The following is a 22806-nucleotide window of genomic DNA, read 5'->3' as shown; positions in this document are numbered from 1 at the left end:
ACCCTGCCTGTGTGAGGGCCATTAGAGAAGCCCTGGAAAGGTCTCAAACGTGGTAATACATTGCTTTTAAGATCTGTCAGATGCTTATGATCATGCAGCCCTGAAAACAGTTATATAATCTCTTTAACCGATACATTCTTTAGCAGTTTTATTATTTTTGAATTATAATCTTACAAAAATGGGACGGAATGATATTTTTTCTCTCAAATACTCTTCAGTGTCAACTGAGTAAGGATATCAAATTTATGTGAAACGGATGAAAGTTGTACTAGTCCTTCAGTAAATTAGAAAGACAAGAAGGTATGATATGTACCTTACTGAGTAGTATTTCTAACAGCATAATAGTGTCATACTGTCTGTGCAGTTTCTGTGGATAGTGGTGTATTAGAGACAGTGTTGTCTTATACTTCAATATGTGACAAGTAATATCATCTTAGATCTCTAACATCATGTGCAGGACTCAAGAGGGATAACCCGGAATTAGATGGAGTAATACCCACAGCTCTTTCCAGTGGATAGTCTGAAGATTTTGACTGATACCTGTCAGATCTTCATTGTTCTCTGCTGCTTCCACTGTCCTGAGTAGTCTTGTCTGTTTGGAGGGAAAGGGAAGAGAACACATCCTTTGCTAATGTTAATGTTCATGTTAGTTCACATCTGTGTTCTCCATTTAGGAGGTGGAAAACATTTGGTATACACCTGGATGGTTTAAGACTTCGAGTTTAGTTTCCTCTGATAGCATTCTAGTTCAATTCCCCCAGACTGCTTTGCAAACCAGACAAATGTGATGTGGGGTGGTTGGTGCTTGGTTTTAATTCACAGGCCAAACCAAAATGCTGATGTTTATGCTGCCTGAATTTTTAGGTTTTCTGGTGGTGCTTTCTTGTTTGATGTAGTGAATTTTTGGTATTTTATTTAGGATTTCTCATATTTAGGAATGGATTGTTGCTGTATTCTATTCATAGTGTCAAGGTAAAGCTGTAGCTTGCTGCTGCTTTTTCTGAGAAGAAGCCTTATTTGTACCTTCAGTCACCTCTGCTACTTCCCATTTACCTTTCCTGTTTTGAGGGATGGGGCATGAATGGAGTGTGTGTGTGGGGGGGAAGACTAAACAAGTTCACAGACAGTAATAACTGGACATTTCAGCTGGTAAAACTGTTGGCTTTAGGGAACTGTGTAGAGTTCTGCTAGAAATATGTAGATAAACATAGTTCTGTGCCTGGTAGGTAGCACCAGAATGCAGATGCCTCTGAGGTCATTTCACTATTGAGAAGTGAAAGTTATTAGAATTTCTGCCATAAAAATTAATTTCTAAATAGTGGTAGCTAAGGGAATCCTTGAGGGGGCACTTTGGTCGCCTTTTAGGGTTATAGATAATAGTTTTGCTGTTTGTATTATCCATATGAGAGTACAATGGGATCTAATTTAAGGAAGATTGCTTCATTTTCCTGTATTTTATAACGCTTTCACACAGAAGTCTCAGTTGCTTTCTGAGATCATTATCTGTTTTACACACAAACTGAGATGCAGGGATTAGAGTATGTACCAAAGAAACGTCTGCTAAGAAGTGGCAGAACTGGGCATTAAATACAAATCTGCAAGATGCCAGAAAAGTTGTGGATGTCCTGAATATCCTGATTTTATGCTATCCTGCTGTAAGCTGGCTTACAGAATATGGTGTTCTAGTGATCCACAGAAGCATTAAGACCAGATACTCAACATTCAAGACAATTATGGAGTTATAAAAAGCTTCACTACAGTGATTATTGTCTTGACAATAACATTTGGGACACTCTTCTTCCTGTTTACTGTTGGCGGATGCTTTTTCATATCAGAAGCAGCTGAGCATGAAGATGATAGGAATGATAGAAAGAGGCTTGTCCTTATGGAAGAATTCTGTTTGGATGTGATTGTATCAGTCAGGGTCTGTCATACAAGACCTCTTGCTAGAGGCATCCTCATTTGTTCTTCCTACTTCGCTGCTCTTCTGTGTGCCCTCTGTAAAAGGACAAAGGTGATGCTTGTGGAGCTACTCTTAGCACAAAAGGAAGACTCGGTGTTTGGAAGGGGTTTTTTGTCTCTTTCTGAAACTGCCTTGCCTTCTGTCTAAAAGGGTCAGTCCCAAAGTTACTTATGATACCAGTGTGCAAAAGCAGATTTTTTTTTTTCCATTTTTCCCTAGTAATCATTACAAGAAGCTGAACTGGTCGCAAAGGCTGGTTTTCGTCACTGAAGATGAAGAAAGTTTTAATTCAGTCAGTGCTTAAACCCCGTGACCAGGCTTGTCAAGAGAGTAAGTCTGGGCTTTTCCAGGAAACTAGAAGCTTTCAGTCAGAGACTTTTTACTGTCCCCTTAGCTATCGGGCTTCCTGCCATACTACTTTTGTTTCAAACGCAGAAATGGCATAATGCTAATTCTAAAAGATGCCTGTATCAAATCTAAAGAGCTGTTGCAACTGCAATATAATTTGGCTACCTTTATGCATTTTTTTGGAAATTCTACAGAACACTTGCACTGTGTGGTTGACAGGCCTGTTCTAGGATTGTCCCAAAAATAGCCTAATGACCTATTCTGGTATCTTCATGAGTGTTACATTGAAACTTTACCATTCTGTTGATATCTGTCTTGAGAATATTCCAACATCTCTAGACAGAATAAGCTAATAGTTCATGTAGTATAAAAGCTAAGAGTTCCTTAAGACTTAACCATCATGTCAAGAGCAGTTACTGCTATTTGTTTTTTTTGTTCTTCTGTTATGATTCATCCAGATATTTTCAGAAACAATCAGCTTAGCAGAAAAGCCTGAGAAATTCAGGTCATATTCCACAGGACCTTTGAAGGCTTATGTTGAATACCTCTAAATTAAAGTATTTTAAGACAGTTCTCAGAGCACAGTGGTTCTAGAAAAAAGGTCAGGAAGCTTCCCAGTCCTCTGTTTTACTAGATTAAAAAAAGTCCCTCTAAGGCTTCATCAGTGATGCAGTGCTAAAATCTGAGGTTGCTCTTCTCTATCTCAGTTTGTTCCTTGAACAGAGAAAACAGGCACTTCCCCCAGCCTTCTTTAAACTGCTTAAACCTCACTTCACCCTTCCTCTAAGCATTGTAGGATCAATGCCCAGCCCTCAGCAATTAGAAGTGACATACTTCTTAACTTTATTGTTGTTTGCTAATTCCTCCATACCATTAGGTGGTTCCAAGTTTTTATGTTGACATGAAAAATCAAAGCATATTTTTCTTTCCCATCTCTTGTCAGGGCAAAGACATTGTGCTGGAATGGGAATACAAAAGCAGTTAAGTATGAGGAGATACAAGCAAGGGCTCTATATGTACAAAAGATCCGAATCACAGCTGATACTCCAGTGTTGATTGCACTTGTACTGTTTACTGGATGGTTAGAAAGATACTTGAAAACTCAGCTGACTATACCATGTAAAGCAATTATCATCTACCACGTAGACACCTGGAGGAGTAAGAAAATTAAGAAAACAAAACTGAAGAAAATGGTCTCAAGAAAACACTTCACATCTGAAAACATAGGAACTCAAAGCAGACTCCAGGTTTAATCTTGCTGGGTTAAAAAGGAAAGGATCCATGGCATGTTTTTTGCCTTGTTTTGAAGGGAAGGAGGCACAGGAAGTAAAAGAAGAAAATAAACCTGTCTTGTGGTTTTGTTATCCTTTCTATAAGACAAAAGGACAGAAATAGGATGAAAAGGGCTTCCCTTGCAGAATAAATCTGTTAAAGGGAAATACAGAGTTTGAATACTCTTCTGTGAGAATGCTAACATGCCAGAGACCCTATATAAAAAAGTGTAATTGTCAAGGATGCTTTTAAAACAAAAATTTGCATCATACCTTCTGTCCAGAGGAAGAATTATTTAACATAGCTACTTAATTCCTCAGAACAGAATTGTCCTCAATAATCTCAGTTAATAAGTTCAAATGCACAATTCAGAAGTAAGTTTGGTATTGCAGGTTCCTTTGTTGCTATTTCCTTTTAGCAGGTGATTCTTTTGGAAAAAAAAAAAAAAACAGTTCCATAAGCTGTAACTTCATATTCAGTACTAGATTTTTCTGTAATTTCTCTAAAAAAACCCCTCAGTTATCTTTGGTCTTGGTTGTGATCTCCATGGGCTATTCAGACTCTGTTACAGGTGAAACAAGCAAGCAAAATATCTTTCTAATGTTTTCTTTTTTACCCAGAATTCCTTAAAGCCACCTGTATGTACCCTTTTCTTTGGGTCATAGTCTTTAAGTTGTCTTATCTGGAGTTTTGCATTTGTTTAATGTGCAATTGAGAGGGCGTTGGCATTGTTCATAAGTAGTCAGAGCACAGTGTGTGGAATTGCACTAGGCAACTTTACTTTCCATTATAACTTGTACCTTTTGGACAAATTATTAATCTTGAAGGGTTTGTTTGTTAATAAAGATAGATCATGATATTCTTTCAGTATAAGTAAAAGATTTTTTTTTTCCTTTCTTATGTTTATTGGTTTTGCAGTTTACATGCCGGAAAATAAGCCGTTTTTTTGTTTAATAGATATTTTGGATCTATGAAATGAAACCCAGCAAAAGTCGTTCTGACAGGACTGACGGATATGGGGATAGGGCTCAGCTGCTATAGGCTTCAAAACTTGATGACAGCCTTAAAATAAGTAATCAAGTACTGTGTGGAAGGACAGTGAATGTCAGTTTGAAGTTGGTTGTCAGAGTAAAGATTGTTTTATCGCTGGCTGCTGCGGGGAGAAATTGTTATTTCTTACGCTTCAGACTTTGCCCTTCATATTCTGGGGTCCTCATCACATGGACTAACCATAGGTAACATCTAGGTTGTATACAGGCACTTTTTTGTGGGTCTTCATCGGGCATTCTGGTGAAGTTTTTTTGTTTGGGAAGCAAAACTAGCAATAACAAATATTCATCCACACTCTTTAGATATGCATTTGCACACACTGGAACTGTATTATTTCTGACCTGGATTATTTTGTGGGATTTAAAACTTTTTAGATGGGGGGTGGGGGGGGAGGAAAAAAAAACCCAACAACAACACACAAAGAACCCAAACACAAAAAATGATTTGTCTTGTGTCAGACAGAAGTGATTGTAATGTGTTATTTCTTTTACATAAATGCTTTACCTGCTAATTTGTGTTAAGGCTATAAATTTCTTTTTCTCTCTGGTTTTTATTTTGTTAGAAATCAATCTAACATTAGAAACATTTTGTCAATATTAATAATTACTTGCTAGTGATCATATATTAGTGATTTCCCTGTCACTCAGAAGGTAATGACTTGGTAGCATCACTTTGTAGAGTATTTTGCGAATATCGTTAGAGCTAGGTCTGGCTGTGGTTAGAAAGAAAAGGAGAGAAACTTGCTTTTGATGTCCTACAAACATGTCTGATAGACTTTTGTCCTGTCAACTATGTAAAAGACTGTACATAGCTATACTTACATGAAATATGAAAGCATCACGGAAATGTAGTGTGCAATAAGGCTTGTTCTTCAGTTCCGTTCAGTGCTTTTAATATAAATAGAAATGCCATTATGAAATGGGAGACACTTTTAGGCCATGGTTATTGTATTCATACATACTTTTGAATCCTAACGACTGCAGATTTCTGCATTTAACTTAGTTCCTATTGTTATTTCTTGCCTGCCTATTAAAATGATAGCATTTACATCTGTGCACATTTGTCCTGTTTTGAAGACCCTGGAACTTGTACATGTATAGCAACTATATAACCCTTCAATGAGCAAGTTGCTTGTCCTTTATTGAGTTTTTATCAGCAAATTCAAAGATGCAAAGGCAAAATACTAGGCAACAATAGGTAATGAAAAGAAGTTCATATGACAAACGAATTGGTTCAGTACCTGCACCTCTTACTCTTCCTTCGTTACACTTGCAAGATCTTCAACCTTCCCAACGATAAGTATAATTGTAAATATAAAATTCCCACAACCACATTTACACTGTGGACCGGGGACTCAGTGATGAAAAAAAAAATCCTAAATGAAAGTAATTTTTTTTCTCTTCTAACCAATGAACAAACAGGACCTCAGTTGTCATTGTGACGTGGATGCTTACCTTCTTTCCCTTAGGGCATGCCTATACCCTTCAAGCTTTCCTCTTTTCAAAGGTAGAATGTATAATGTTAAGCATTGCTTCTTAAAATTAACTGCTTTATTTCTTGTTCTTCCTACTTCCCTCCTCCCATACAGTGGAGCAGATTACTATGACTATGGCCATGGACTGAGTGAAGAAACATATGACTCTTACGGTGAGTACCTTTATGAGCTGAATGACTACAGTGTCAGACTCTTGAAAAAGTATAATCAAAGGAGAATTTCCATAAGGCAGGCTTCAGTTCTGCAGTGGGTAACAGCTTTTTCAGGGATTCCTGCACTGTCACAGAGCTCCTCGTTTAGTTATTGAGAAAAATACTGAAGGAGGTTTCTGTGGTCTGTTAGCTAACATAGTCATGTGAAACTAAAATCAAAGAAATAAAAAAATAAAATCTAAATCATGCTTCAAGTATCCTTTTCCTGTCACACTCAATGATGTTTAAGGATCAAAAATGGGGGTGTAGGACATTTTCGAGGAGCTGTTTGCGGCTGAAAGCAAAGGTTTGAAGTGTGGCTCAAGTGACGTTGAAACTTGGTACAAGGTAAGAACGTGATGAAGTTCTCGGCTGAGTCAGGGCCTAATTGAGTGTATTTTAGACTTGTATGATCTTTTTGTATTAGTTCATTTTCAGGCATCAGTCTTGTGAAATCAAGCAGGGAGTCATTATGTAAAGGTTATGAAAGTACTTTAGGTAGCTAATAGACAACAGGTCACTGGGTTACTCATATGGAGTCAAAACAATGCGTAATGAAGCAAAAAACATGTCAGTGGTAAAGATCACAGGGGTTTTTTTAAGCTAGTAGTGTGGTAGTGACACGTTTAATTAAAGAAATCTATTACGGATTAGAAGCATAAAGCATGTTAAAAGGCACCTTTGCTTAAGGGATAAATGTTAAATCTCTGGCAAGAGATCAGAGAATTGCAATGTAGATCACTCAAATCTCAAACCTTTGAGAACTGGTAACTAATGTCGAAGAGTCGTGATTCTGGTAACGGATGCTTCACTGATTTTAGAGCGCTACTTAAAATTTTCTGTGCTGTATTTCTTGAACTCCATTTGGAAGTGTTTGCAATGAATGCACCTAATACAGAAGTTTGCTCAATGTCATCTGCTTAAACTCGTTATTTTGCTTAAGGGGAAAGTCAGTTCATCAAAAGAGGAGGTCGCTTGAAATTCCTCTGTTCCCCAGCACTTTCAGTTGATGTTGATAGATACATAGCTTAAATCTTTATTTCAGCATTAAAATAAAGTGTTTGTCTTTATGAGCCTGATATTTCAAAGGCTATTTCATGAAAGTAAATTTGATGGGGGAAAAAAATGTATGAAACTGCTTAAAGTAGATAGAGTTGACTTATGGGGGAAGATGTGCATTGCAGTACTTACGGTTCAAAATATGGATTTTTCATTGCTTTTGCATTTAAAATTGGTTTTCTATTTATCAAAGCACAGCCACTCAATATTAAGTGATGTATTTACTCAAGTTGAGAGGAAGACTATAAATACCATGAAGAATGATTATGGGTTACAGCCACTGAGGTTTTTGCACATACAAATAAATAGTTACACACTTTATTTCTTAACTAGCTGACCCTCAAGTACATCCTTAAATGCAGTGTTAGATACTAATAATGATCCTTACAGTATGTAAAGAACGTTAGGTGCCTCGAACTAACATTCATAAGACTGCATAGTAAGCAGATAGTTGCCTAGTGCTGGCCAGGAGGAAACACAGATTCTTACTGATTTGAACAATTGCTTGAAAAGGAACAAGTATTCTCCTTAAACTATAACCAAGTGGTGCTTAAACCTAGGATATTTTTAATTCTTACCTCTTAGCTGCCTTTACCATTAGGCCAGGGTTCTTTTCCTTGCTTAATATAAGCCTTGCTTTCTGTGTGATGAAGAAGCACAAGAGGTTGCTTCTTACATATGTTATGCTGTTATCAGATTCTGGTGGAACTTGCCTGAGGTACAAGTTTAATTCTTTCAGCCTTACATCAAATTTGGACTTGTTCCCTCTACCTCCTAGGCAAATATTCGGACCACCTAGGTATGATATATAACCTGGGCTGGCAACCACCTAATTTTTTTAAAGTAAGGTAACTAGGATGAGACTTCTATGAAGAGATTGTGAAATTGGACCCTTGACTTCTGGGATTCTTGTCACCTAACTTTTTATCTACTGTCTGGGCAAGTTGCCTTACCATTCCAAGTGCAGGGGTTCTTTCACTATTGACTTTGATTTATGTTTTTTAGGTTTTTTTCATGGACTAGAACAACAAAGTGATGCCTACATTTTAGGTTACCATACATTGGGATTCCACCCTTAGTTTCTGGATTCATTGGGTTCACTTGGACACCCATCTGCTTAGGGCAGGGCAATTTTCCAGAAGTTGATATGGAAGCACATACATGTTGTCAGATGTGTTTGGTTTTGTTTCTTTTTTTTCTCTCAGGTATACAGATATAGTACTCTGATTTGTGTTTACTTGAATGAAGTGTACCTCAGTACTGTTGCATTATAATCTGCATTTGGTCCTGCGTTTTCCTTGTTGTAAATGCCTGACACAGTAGGTCTGGCTCTCATTTAAGACAATACTTCGCTACTTTTTGTTAATGTTTGTTACCACTAAAATGTGGTAGAATTATGAAGCATTAGATATAGCACAAGTTTGTGAAAAACTTATTTTTGTTGTCAAAATTCAAACAAGCAATCACCCTTTAATCTTTTTATAATCTGTCTTCCCATTTCTTGTGTTTTAGAGGAAGTGTGTGTTTACAGTCAAGTCAAATATTGCCACTAGATTGTTCGAAGCCATGGGTGTTTGTAGTTATACTTGAGGCTTTTCACTTCTGGATTCCATATTTGAATTAAGCCTAAATTGGTACTAATGAAAAAAAAACTTATTTCTGAGAGTTGCTTATTTGCTTATACATAATTGATATCATCCATTCATTTCATCCTAATGTATTTGTAGGTCTGCTACTATACCTGACACTTCTGTGTATTTGCAACAATCAGGTCCAGCTGAATGCCAGAGCCCTAAATATTTTTGCCATTAGCCTGTCACACTCCCTGCTATGTGCTGAAAAGCTTTGTGGGATAGCTCGTATAGATGTGTTGCACCCAGATGTTTCGGCTCAAGTGTTAGACTTCACTTTGTAAACCTCGGTTTTGGTAAATAAAATGTCGCTATCTAATTCACAATTAAATAAGGAAAAAATAAGTACAGCATCTGTGAACATTGGAAGGAGTCTAACTATATTCTCCCTTCTTGTAGGACAAGAAGAATGGACCAACTCACGACACAAGGCACCTTCTGCAAGGACAACAAAAGGAGTCTACAGAGACCAGCCATATGCCAGATACTGATTGTACTGTCTGATGTTGTGAAATATCCAATCTCCACCAGTCCTGTATACTGTTCAAAGTAATTTTTTCTATGAACAATCCCTTTTTATTAAATCAAAGTGCATAAAAATCTGAATGGATGGACTGAACTTAAAACATTTTGTTGAAAGAACAACCTGGACAGAAAGATATGTAAAACGAGGAACTTTGTTATTTCCAAACTGTATTTGAAAAAATAGGTGATCAAAAAAATAACCTTTGATTAACTAGTGTTAAACAAAAAATAGGTTTACTAAATATGTTAGTCCATTCTTTTAACATAAGCGTAACCTTTTATTTTAAAGGTTTTCAACAATTTAGTTTTAGTTTTTATTTTCAGCCATTTGCTAGATTTTCTCTTTGCAAACATGCGTAAAAAGGGAAGCAAACTACAAATGCAAATAATGTGGTATTTTGTAACTCAAGTCTTGAAATGTTCTGTAGTGTTAAGCAAAGTTTTACCCTTGCTTGATACTAAATAAACTTTTGAAAGAAAATCAGTGTGTGTGAGATTAATTTTATGCTTTATCTTATAATAAAACTTCATAAATAGTAGTAAACAGGGAGAAATGTTTAACAGTGATCAGCATAAAAGGCTCATATTAAACATTGCGCAACTTCTTTAAAAAATGGTATAAACCCAAATGTATATATATACTCACAGTAGATATAAATGCTGTTTAAAGTATCCAAATGGTATGGATCTGCTTGAGTGCCACATTAAATCAAAATATTTTTGTTAAAAATGGTTTAAAATAGCTAATGAATTTTCTGAAAAAGATGTGACTAGTTTTCATCTTGTTGAGCGTTTTTTCACTAGTGCAACTTTGGAATTTTTATGAGAATTTTGGTACGTTAATGACCACCTCGCTCCGTGCTGGAAGCAATAAACACAAAGCTTTTAAAGACTTTCTGACTTGACTAATTGAGGTCGCTTTCGTCAGAGGCAGAGGATGTGTAACCCTTAAAACGGTCTTCATTTGCAAAGGTAAATAAATCAAATAAGATTTTAATCTCACTTAATTTATCTTAATATAACCAATAAAACCAGGGAGGACTACAACTTAGAAAGTTTCATTTTAGAATGTAGGAAAGACTTTGAGGACCCCTAAATTCTCATTTTAAAACGTTTAATTTGTATTAGTAATCTAAAAAGCCTTAGCTTAGCTAGTTAAATTTGGACAAACTATTCCCTATTAAACAACTGTAAAACATCATAACCAATAGTTTGTAATATATTATTTTTCCATAAATTCTAGTAACTTAAACATTACAAGTGTTATCTAAAGCTTTTTGTTAATCATTAAGTTTCTATTAATTATAGTTTGATTTACATTGTTTTCTCTATTTTTTATTTGAAAGTCTTTGAAATGTAGTTAAAATACCTTTTTTTTTTCTTTTGTCAGGAAACCCACCTCCTCGGACAGCCAAGAGAACAAAAACCTTAATCTTCCGATGCTTCGGTGAGTATCTTTACTCATCTGCAAAATGATTAGATAAGTAATAGAGTTTTTGATTTGGTCCTTCATTCTTTATACACAAGGCTTTAATTTACGTAATGATTACAGGTACTGAGCTGGAGGCCAGCAAAAATCATTGGCTATGCTCAGTTCTGGTGGGAAAAGTCATGGTTTTAGACTATCATTAAACAGGATACTAAACTGTGCCAGTGTGCGGACACTGTCCTCTGGCTGTTTGTTTATTGAAAGGTATACGCAGCTTTGGCAACACTTCAACCAATTAAGTATTTCATTGAACAGAGGAAGGTGAAAGAAAATGAATGTAATTTTATGCGAGTAGTGTTCAAATGGGGAATTTAAAACTCTAATCTGGTCAGCAAACATGTCTAAAATGGTTTTCCAAAGCTGAAGAAAGCATTTTGTAGAGTGATTTTTCTAAGTCAGGCATTTCTGCATAAGGAGCAGACTGATTTTTTTGGCACAAATAAAGGAGAACATGTCCATTGAGAAACATTAGCTGAAGAATAGCTAGAGCTACTGTTTCTGGTGAATTCAAAATATAAAGAAATAATTTAACTGTATGTATGCTCAGATCGTGTATATTTTAAATAGAACAGATTTTTTTCTTTATTTCCTACTCGGAATGGTAATTCTTCCTGCTAACCTCGTGATCTCAGTGCCTTTAATTGACATGACTTAGACAAATAAAGCTCTACACTTTGAAATATTGCATATATAGCACTGCCTTTGTATACCACAAGAAATTTAAGAGACTGCTGTCACAGGCTGAAGGAACTTTTTGTACATACAGAATCACTTTAGAACAATTTTGAAAGGTTTAAAGTGAAGGACCCTTTAAGTTTAGGAGAACTTTGAGAAGATTTCTGTCCTCTGGGGCTCAGGGACAAAGATTTATACTATCATTTAAAAATATTTACAGTGGAATTGCCCAAATCTCTATTTCTCTTCGTGTCTTAAATCACATAACGTGATGAGTTACATAAGTCATAACAAGTTTTCATTAGCAAATATGAAGTTTATATTAACTATATACAACAAAACTTGATGGGTTGAAGCTAAAATATCTAGTAGCAAGGGTGGCTAGTGGACAAATAAGTGAATTGGAAGTTAATTCAACCTTCTGTAATATTTAGCAAGCTCTTTTTTTAATGCCATCTTTCCTTAGTGCCTCCCATATGGAGGATGAATGTGTCAGCATGCATTTGTGCTACTGTGCCACTGCTCTGCTAGTCTGCCCTGAAGTCCTGTGAACCCTTAAATTGTTCCAGGTTCCATTTGGGGTGGGAAAAAAAAAAGTCTGTCCCTGTCAAATCACGCAGAGGCTGTTTGGGTGCACCATTGTGCGACAGGGTGTTATGTGACTGGATGTTGCAGGTCACATGAGTAAATTAAAAGAAAATTCCCCTCCTGACTAAAAGCGCACACACCTATCCCATGGTCAGAAGGGATTGTTTCGGTCATGTGCTGGGTGTGCATCTGACAAGATGGCGTAGTCTGTGGCCACGTGGTGTTCCCATTAAGTAGCTGTGGCCCACCTTGACGGAAAAGTTAACCATTGTTCTTTTAATGAGTTGCAAGATGTAAATTCGATACATCTAAGGAAGTTGGTGTATCTTGAGCATAATAGTGGGATGAATTTTAAATCCATGAAGTCTTCCTTCTTCCAATGCTTTACATTGATGCACCTCATTTCTCCTAAGAAAATGTGATTTTTTTTATGCCCCTTAAAAAAAGGTTGCATCAATTCTCATGTCCAGTACACTTGTATACAATAAACTACATCAGTTCAAACAGCTGCTGTTAGATATTCTTAGAAACTACATATTTGCAGTACAAAACTGCCCTTGAAGTTCCTGAAATAACATGCACTAGCATTGTATTCTGCTGTTGCTTTTGTTTGTTTTTTTTTTTCTTTGAAGTAATCTCTGAAACTAAATCTGTTAGATTTTGAACAGAGGGAAAAATAATCTAAAAAGGTCTCTGAAATTTAAAAAAAAATCAATGTAAAAGGCAGCTTTTCTTTTATTACGACAACCTAACCTAGAAGGTTTATCCATTCTAGTAGGGTTTTGTTTTCTGATGCTGCTAAATTGCTGTCTGTTACTGGTCAAACAAGTAGTGTTGATGATTATAATTAATTATATCATTAATTTGTCTTTATTGAACCATTTTATCACATTTGCACTGAATTTCAATTATGGCAGTTTCTGCAATGGTTTTCATAAATCTACATACATTATATGCATAATTGCCTGATCCCACTGCTTACAATCTGACAGTCTTCAGAGAATTCATAGTTGCTAGTCGCAGGATGTATACAAATAAATTGTATTTTGCTCTTTTTCAGAGACTTCTGCCATGTTAATTACGGACCGCTTAGAGCATTGTACTTACCCGTGTGCCTAGACATCAATGAGACAGGCTACGGAGTATGAAAATCCTGTTCAGTATTTCTTGTATTAAAGCCTTAAAGTGTATGACATTATACACTTTTTAAAATTGTATATTTAAACTCTTAATTGTTTAGTGATGCAACAATGTTTTATTTGGAGCTCAATAAAGAATTTTCACCTAAGTTCCTGTTACAAAGCAATAATGCAACCTCATGTTCCTTTAGTGACTCTTCTTAGCCTTATGCAGCAAGTGTAAGAGAGTGTGTGAAGTCTCATGGCTAGAATTTAAATACTTTTGGAAATAGCTTGTCTAATGTATGCACAACATGGATAAGTTAAAATGAAGACTGGTGTTTTATGCTGAAGCTTTTCTTAATAGCTAATTGTAAACAGGTCTACTCAAAACAAGACTTTTGGGTAGAAATGATACTCCAACTTCCATTTCCTTCAGAAACTTGTGTAACATAAAGGTGTTTTAATCCCTGTCGATTATAATATGCTGCTTATTCTCTTTCACTTGGTGTTTGATGCATAGAAATGTTTTCTCTGATATACAGTCACAGGTTTTCTGGTAGTAGAGTCTTGGATGAGGCTTTTACACCTTGATAAATCTTGCATCTAATAGTCATGTTTCAGTGCTTTCTGTTTTATATTAATTGTGATTGTGATAATTTATAACAAATAAAATTCTGACAATTTAATTTCTTGTGTTCTTTTTCCTAAGTACTGCTTGCAAAGTATGAGTGTCCCGTTCCTCATTTATATTTCCATCAGATGCAATTTTCTTCACTGAATTGCAAATTCATCCCAAGAACAGCATAATTTGAGTCTGCCTTCTTTATTTTGTTTTGAAAACAAGCAATATCACTTAATAGCTTCACACCAAATGCCTCCTTTTCAACATATATTCATAACTTCTAATATCATATACTGACTATTGAAGAATGGCTTTGGAATTTATGGGGATGTGGAGAAAATTAAGATTTCCTGTGAAGCCTGGCACTGATCAAAGTGTCTTGAAGTAAGATATAATTTTTAATAGATGAAAAAAAACTTTGACTGTAAAAACAAAGTCTGTATTTTAACCTTCAAATATTTAAGGTGATTTCATCAGTTAATCTCACAATCTGGAAAGACTTTCCCTGCCATCATCTTTCACTGTACTACAACTGCAGTTCTACAATGTTTTCCACAGCAAGCAATAGCAATTATTTAAATAAGTAAAAGCAAAATCCAGAAACCTTTGAATAAGTGCAAGAGATGTATAATAATGATTCCCTTCAAACTGACAGGCAGGAACCTCTGGTGTGGAACAGCACCTAACATTTTAAATGCTAGCCAAGTATAAAAATTGTATATGGATACTGTGGGGGGAATTTAGATAAGCAGAATGCAGTTTCATTTGCTGTAATTTGGACTGGGCACCAGGATTACCAACACAATCTCATTTGAGGAGTGCTATGAACCATTTCAGGAGTGAAGTATCAAGCCTTCCACTCTGGAGTCATGAACAACAGAGCTTCTCAATGTCAGTACTAAAATATTTTGCTAGTATGATTTATTTTAATGTGTGACTATCGAAGCTGTCTAGCAAATTCAGTAATTTTCCTGCGATCTTGTCTGGTTACTGAGCGGCCTGACACAGGAACTGTTAGGGTCCAGTCAAAGCGGGTTGATGCAGACGATCCAGCTGTTTGTCTTGCAGGTACTTTGCTTCATTTCATAAAAAACTTAAGGACTGACTGTTGCTGTGCTTTGAAACCTGGACTTCATTTCTGCTGGTTTTTATCATCACTAGGTAGAGATTTATGTATTTCTTGTGGTTGTGTTTGGAGTGAAATATGGGTCTCATTGGAATAGTTTTGTCTCACTTCAAGAAACCTGGTATCTATGTCCACCCTGCCTGTGTGATCACTGAGGGACATTCATGATGCTCTGTTCCGTGATACCACCAGTTCTACGTGACATTGCCTTACTTAAAGTTTTTGGGCAAGGCCATGAGCCTGCTGCTTCAAATGAATTGTCCAGTCTGCATCACAGTCTTTCCAGTAGTTTATCCTGATGTGGGGATGTCACCATCTTTAGGCAAATGATGAATGTATGAAATAATATTCTATGACTGTATGTATTAGAACAAACCTTGAGGTCCTGTGTCTTTCTAAATGATATTGCAGAGCGTATATTTCAAGTTGGAACTTCATCCTTCTGCACAAAGGACCTGAAAATTTAAAGATCAAAATGTGAATTAAACTTAAAAAAAAAAAATATTGGTGATAAATAGTATCAAATCTGCCCTTGAGTGGTTCTGCTTCCATTTCTCTACACAGAACTTCACAGTCCCTTTTACTACTTTAGTATCGTAGTTGGATTTTTGTAGCGTGTTCACAATTATGTGCTAAAAGGCTCAACTTGTAGTAGAATTTCCAGGTTACTGATGTCCAAGAACCTCGGTACTGTTGCAGCTGCATAAATGTGCGCCAAGGATTGTAATATCTTTGACTTTAAGTTTATGAAAAAGATTAATTGGATGAAGGGGCTGAGAATTATTTTCACAAGCTCAGCAATTTTGTCCAAGACAGCTGCATTTGTTTAATGGGGAGAAAAACCCCTTTGGTAATGGAAATTATTGAAGGTATTTAGTGTTAAAGCACATATTGCTAAGATGATAAATGTTTGTGCAGCCTCAGATACTTCCAATGAGTTTGCAGCGCATTGACCCTTGTCTTCAGGCAGGCTTTCTCTACAATTGCAAGTCAAGAGAACATCTCTGGCAAACTCGGATTTTAAAAATGCTTAGAAACTGTAGCCGAGGGCAGAAATAAAGCTGCTTTGCTGTGTAGTTCTTTTTTAGGTTCCTCATTGGGAAAGTATTAAGTATGAAATGTCGACATTCCTAAAAATAGCAAATTAGGGAACAGGCTTAATGGAAACTTCCACTTTTTAGTCAAATATGTACTTGAAAATTATGAAATTAAAGCAATTTGGATTTAATAAAGGTTTATGACAAAATTTCTCAGGAATTTTTATATCCAGTAATCAAAATAACTCTTTCAAGATAGAAAGCTACTGAGCTAGAATTCCTGACTGAGCAAGGTTCTGCTCTTATTACCCTGAGAGAAATCAGATGTAAATCAGTCCTTGGAGTTAAGTTTCTGCTTGTGCAAAGCTATACGCTTAACCAGTTCTTTATGCCTAGAACCATTTGGAATAAAATAGCTTAAATAATCTTTATATTCTTACTGAAATTTAGAATCAAGAAAAAGTTTTCACCTGAAGTGAAATGCTGGTTCCTTTGTGAAGATAAAGAGAAGTTGTTTTTTTTTACTCACCTCCATAGACTGATTATTTTTTCCTCCCTCTTACGCGAGGCGTAGTGAACTGCTCCAAACGCTTACTCAAACAGTAACCTTTGAACTCAAGAGTTAGTTGTCTTCTACAGCAGAAGAGTAAGTGGTAACTTGTGCTATTGCTGTTGATCTGTTTGTGAAAGATCCTGATGCCCTAAAGATCTCAGGAAGATGAAGCACTAACTTTTTATTCGTTTGATAATTGGCTTGTTTCTTCATTCTTCTATTAAGAGTAGGGGTTTCTTAATGTGAAGGTAGCTGTTTCTTGTGTGTTTCTTACTGAGAGAAAATATGCAGACTCCATCTCACAGAACTCATACAGAATCACAGAATGTCACTACTCCTGTTAAAGGTATCTTTAAAAGGAAGGAAAATACATTTGTCTCCAAGTTCATTCTTCTGATAAGATAATTACCAGTTCAAAAATCCATAGATGAAGACTTTCTTCGGATAAGACTGCTACAGAATTACACTGTTAAACATACATTCATGGCCTTTGGGCTTTTACTAAATAATTTTGTAATGTTCATATCACAATATAAATACTGGTTTAAAAATTCAGTAGACCTTTCAGCATAGTTAATTACAGGCTTGAAAGCAAATGAGAAGACTAAATTTAATGTGAAAGTATACGGTGAATGCTGCCTCCATGCATATTTGAAATCATCTGACTAATGATGATCAGAATTATCCACATGTGAAAATTAACCTTACTCTGTTTAGTGTAAGTTTCACTTTTTTACAGCACTTGAGGCTCTAACTTGAAATGGTTTGAATAGAAAATTCCCTTAGATATTCAAAATTTTTGAGTGGTTACTTACTCATACAGCATATTAATATGAAAAGTGTGTCTGGTTTTTTCATTATTCACTTAAAGACTATATTATTTTTACATCAGAAATAAAGTCCTAAGACTGACAGAATTAAGGAAGTCAAGAAAGCAGAGCTGATCCTCAGGTGGTTGCTCCTCTTGAAAGCATTGCGGGATAAATGCGTCAGGGATTGCGGTAAAGTTTTGTGGTATGTTTTACAGGGGTGATGGTGAGTTGCGTTTACTTTTTTTATTACACTCATTGCAGATTTAAGGAAATTAAAATGGAAAAAATAATATAAGCATACTACACAACTGGAAACTGGATGGGTGGTTGGGGAAGATAGGTTGTTAAAAAGCAATCTAAATACTAAAAGCTGTTTTGGATTTCAAATTCTGGAATGGAAGAGGAAAGCCTCCACGTTCCAGAGCATATCTTCTCTGTGCTGGCTTGGGAAGCCATGCAATAGCTCATCTTTAAAATGTCATTTTGGGGGCATAGAGTATTCCAGCAATTATTCTCTAGAGCTCACTTTTGATTTAAACATATTTGATGTTAGGAAGTGATGCATTGTAGGTCAGAGGGGTAAGAGAAACGTAGGTCACAGGCATGGTCTATGATAACTAACATTTTTTTTTTGCTACTTCTGTCTAGCTAGTCTGGCATTAGAATCCCTCACATAGTGGAAATAACTTCATTAATTTTTGGTGATATCCTTCAAAATTATAAGCAGATAACTTTTGTAAATGCCACAATCAATATCCCTTTCAAAGGTCACTTTGGGTACTCCTGAATAATATTTATATGCACGTGTATGTAATTTAACATATTTGGTAAGGGTTCTTCAGAAGAATAATTCAAACCACAGAAGATGATATCTTATTGTGAGAGACTTAAAAAGCTTGATTATAGTTTATAATTGCTTGCACAGGGAGCAAATAACAAGTACTAAATGACTCTAATCTAGTAGTGAAAAAAAGTAAGAGCTAATGCTGAGTGTAAAAGCCCTGCCATTTTAAGTGAGAAATTAGGCTCAAATGAGAGTGATTAACCACAGCAGCAAGCTACACACACAAGAATGGGTTTCTGTTGGTTTTCCTACATATCAGACCTATGAATGATCTAATAACTGTGTCTGAACTTGGAAGTTGTGGTTCCATGATTGTTGTACAATAATTCTAATCATCACAAGAAAGCACTTTTTTTTTTCCTGATTTGCAGGATAATAGAGTAATCTGTGAGGATTAAGATGATCAAAATACCCATTATTTACAAGGATGAATTCTCCATTTCTGTATATATATTTTAATGCTTTTACAGACAGTGAAAGTGATGGTAAGTCAGTATTTACTGATACTAACATACCAACAGAATTCTTGTTCCTCATGCAAGCAACATTTAGAAATCTTGTATATTGCTGTGGTTAACTTGCAAATTATGCTTTTTGAAAAACAGCATCTACTTACTAAGTTAACAGAAGACTCTAAATTTTGTTAAAGAAACGGCTTGGATTTTTCAATTCTGATTTGTGTATCTACAACTCAGATGACAAACTCTTGACTGGTTGCCCAGGCTCCCCTTATAGTCAACCAAGAGAAACAAGCTCAAAGGGTAACTCATCTTAAGACAGAACTACGTTGAGATCTGGTGACTCACTCCCTGAAAGCACCTGGCTCCTTCCCATTTTGAGTCATGTGGGTGATTAAACTTATTTGGATGTTTAAAACTTAGATGTCTGAAGCAAAGAATGATGAGTCCCACTCGTATTTCCGTTCCACATCCAGCTTTGTTGATCCCTCAAAACCAGCAGCAGTTGATGGGGTCTGGAAATAGTTACTTCAAGAAAAATCACTGCAGACAGCTCTCATAGCAACGTGTGTAAAATACATGGTTTGCCACACAGTATACAGGGGACTATTCCAAACAGGTAGGAGTAGGTGAGAAGATGTGTATGTAACCATGTTTGTCACCTGCTGACTGTCCTTCTCTCTGCCCTTCCTTCCTTCAGCAAAAGTTTTATGCTCTGCGTGTCATAAGCAGAAAAGGCAGGCAGACTGTCTTCTGATGGCTTCTGCTCAAAACATTTCTGTGACATAGCCTTCTGAGCATATGTATTTATCAGGACGTTTTCATACTCTCTGTTTGTTTCCAGAGCCTTCTGTTAAACATGGCTACATGTTTTTGTTTGTTTGTAAGCATCTTAAATCTAAGGATTAGCTAGAACGTTAGCTGAGGACTTATACAAGAGGGAATTTATGGTTATGGTATAAATGTTAGTCACTGCTTAAAGGAAAGTTTTAAATGGGATTGGCTAAAGGAAAGTCTAGTGACTAGAAAAAGCAGTTGCATTTCTATGCATTTCATATTCTATTCTATCTTTTTACTTCGAAAAGTAGGAAGTAAAAGATTTCCTATCTCAGTCTAGTGTCTAAAATATTAGTATCCAGCCCCCACTAATAACCCTTAGATGCTCCACAGAAGGAAAATAAAGACCTCCAGTGTACTTATCCAGTTATCTGGATAAGTAAAAATAACGTTCTCTCTCCTTTGGAATATCTCCAGGATATCTTTTAACCAGGAAACAGAAAATATGCAGCACTTCTGCTAATGGAAGTCTAAGACTTCATTCTTCTGTGGTTCTTGACATTTAAGGAATTCACTAACTTTCAAATGCTGTTGTTTTAAGGAAGAGTTGATGCAGGTGGATCATGTTGCACTATACAGAAGAAGAGCCAAAACAAGCCTGAAATTTCTAATTGGTGCAATATTCTTCAGAAATTCAAATTTTCCCAGAAAAACATTGGTTTGCAGAAAAATACATATGGGGAACAGAGTTACTATTTAATTTTAAAATTAATTCTTTCGCAACTTTTTTAAAAAGATGTGTATTTTTAAAACATGACTTTCCCTCAGGACGCGCCTATTGTTGCTAGGCCACTCAAAAGACATGAGAAAATCACTTGGGAGGGAACTGACACAAAAGTGTCCAACTGTAGTTCTCTGTATTAGCATAGTCCTGGGCAACCTGCTCTGGGTGGCCCTGCTTGAGCAGGGGAGGTGGATAACATGACCTCAAGAAGTCCCTTCCAACCTGAACTGTTCTGTGATTCTGTAACGTAGTAAGGTCACTGTGGCAGAGGTCTGCCTGAACAGAAGCCCTGTCCTGTGTTGTATTACCTGTGTCCCCATCCCCCTCCCTCCCCCCCCCACCCCCACTAGTCTCTACATGTGTACGTACGGTGCACTTCATCCAGTATGGGCCCCAGTATAGGTCACATGAGGCATGCTGTGAGGAACTGGCTGCCACCAAATCTTCAAACCAGTGACCGCTACCCTTGGAGTCCAGCTGACCAGCTACCTTTTCAATACAGCCTCGTTTTCCAGTCACCATGGAGTCCATCCCACCGCTCTTTGTATCTCCAGATTGGCTGCAAGTTTGCCACACTTGCCAAAATACATGACCTTAACCACTGTCGCTGGGTCTACCGTGCCAGTCATCACAGAAGACAACCAGGTTGGTCAGACATGATTTCTCCTTGGTAAATTCACGTTGGCTGTTCCTAGTTACCTTCTTGTCCTTCATTTGCATGGAAATTTGCATCTGGGTGTATTTGCTCCATAACCTTCTCAGAGACCAAGGTTAGGCCAGCCAGCCTGTAGTTCCCCAGATGCTCATTCTTGATGATGGACGTGACATCCAAGCATCAAGAACATCATTCTTAGGCTTTATATTTAATTTTATATACGTCATGGGGGGAAAAAAAAAAGTGGGATGAATCTTCCTGTATTCTTCATTACCCAGTACACTGGACTAGTCAGCATTTACCCAACTGAAAGTAGTTGAGAGGAACCTAAACCTGTAGAGATCCTTCCTCCTTTCCCTTTTGTAAAAATGCATGAAAAAGAGGTTAAAAATATACTACATGCTTTCTTGTTGTTACAGTCTTGAAGGATGCTGTAAGCATCTGCGGGCTTTTCAAAGGTACTTACAGCATCACGGAGTGTAAATCTCTCCAGTATATATTGAGGCTTACATGTTTCAAGTATATTGGACACACTAATGTGATCTTAAGTCTGGACTGTAGTTGTTCTAGGTTCCTTTATAGACAGCTGTGATAGAAAGCTATTGAAAGGGAGAGACAGGTGTGCCAGGAATGTTTTGGCTAGCCTGCAGAACATGAGCGCGCTCATCTCCTATGCGAGAAGCCTCATTTAGTTGCCTGAAGTTAGCTGACTCCTCCTCACTGACCCACATGAACGACTTTTGAAATAATTGCAGTTGTTAATATAGTAATAGAATTAATTTAGTAATGAATAAACACACTAAAGATGAAGTCTGTGCTCCCTCCTCTGTCTTCTCTCTTGTACAAACACAGACTGTAAGTGAGCTGGTTATAAATAAGTTCCTGATGATCAGCATACGTTAGCAAGAAAGAGTTGACTTCTTTCTGCTACCCTACCACCAGACCCATCGTTGTCATTCGCTGACGATACCCTGTTCTGCTAATTCAAGTGGAGGATTGTGTAAATGGGAATGCTGTTAATCAGATAGTGCTTGAGAAACAGTGCTACTTATTATTCATCCCTGCAGATCTTTTGTTCTGCTACAGGTACATGTAGAGAGCAGGCAATATTTTCAATTATATGCAGGCATTTACTTTTCAAAGAGCTTCTTAGTATTAACAAAAAAAAAAAAAACCCACCATAAAAAACTAGCAAACTGCACTTTATTATTTACTTTCTTTTGAGGACCTGCAGCATTTCATATCTAGTGGGCAGAACACAACACTGCAATAGTTCATGTATCTGTGAATGTATTGTTCCTATTAGCTTCATGTAAAAGGCTTTAAAATTTAAAACCCTCAGCTATATTTTCGGACAGGCCTCCTGATCCATCTGTATCTTTCAAAAGATTAATAGTCAGAATATTAAGTACCCGGCCATAATATATTATAGTTTGATTAGGACAAAGCAAGCCTTAAAAGATATACAGCTTTGATTTAGGCAGCTACTCGCCCAAGTACAATTTTCCAGTCTTGAAGCAAATAGTGTTCAAAGTGTTGCCTTTAGAGTCATATTTGCAAATCAGGCTTGCTGTATTTATTAAAAAAAAAAAAAACAAAAAACAAAAAACAAAACCAGATCTCTTAAGCTCATGGGTTGAGATAAAAGATGATGAGATGACTGTGGTGGGTTCACCTTGGCTGGCTACCAGGTGCCCAGCAAGCTGCTTTATCAATCCCCCTCTTCAACTG

General features: G+C 36.6%; 1 protein-coding gene across 2 annotated transcripts in view; it reads left to right on the top strand.

Moving 5' to 3' along the window:
• KHDRBS3 (KH RNA binding domain containing, signal transduction associated 3) overlaps positions 1-9500 on the top strand; it is a 91842-nt gene extending 82342 nt beyond the window's left edge. For both annotated transcript variants that reach the window (XM_086465712.1, XM_086465711.1), the window contains 2 exons: positions 6222-6280; positions 9409-9500. In XM_086465712.1, coding sequence (XP_086321838.1) covers positions 6222-6280; positions 9409-9500 — 151 coding nt within the window. The remainder of the gene's footprint in view (positions 1-6221; positions 6281-9408) is intronic.
• Positions 9501-22806: the final 13306 nt, after the last annotated feature.

This window comes from Leptosomus discolor, chromosome 5 (assembly GCF_034619465.1).
Source record: "Leptosomus discolor isolate bLepDis1 chromosome 5, bLepDis1.hap2, whole genome shotgun sequence".
Classification (NCBI taxonomy): Eukaryota; Metazoa; Chordata; class Aves; order Leptosomiformes; family Leptosomidae; genus Leptosomus; species Leptosomus discolor.
Note: the sequence above shows the minus strand (reverse complement) of the source record. Positions and strands in the feature narration are given on the sequence as shown.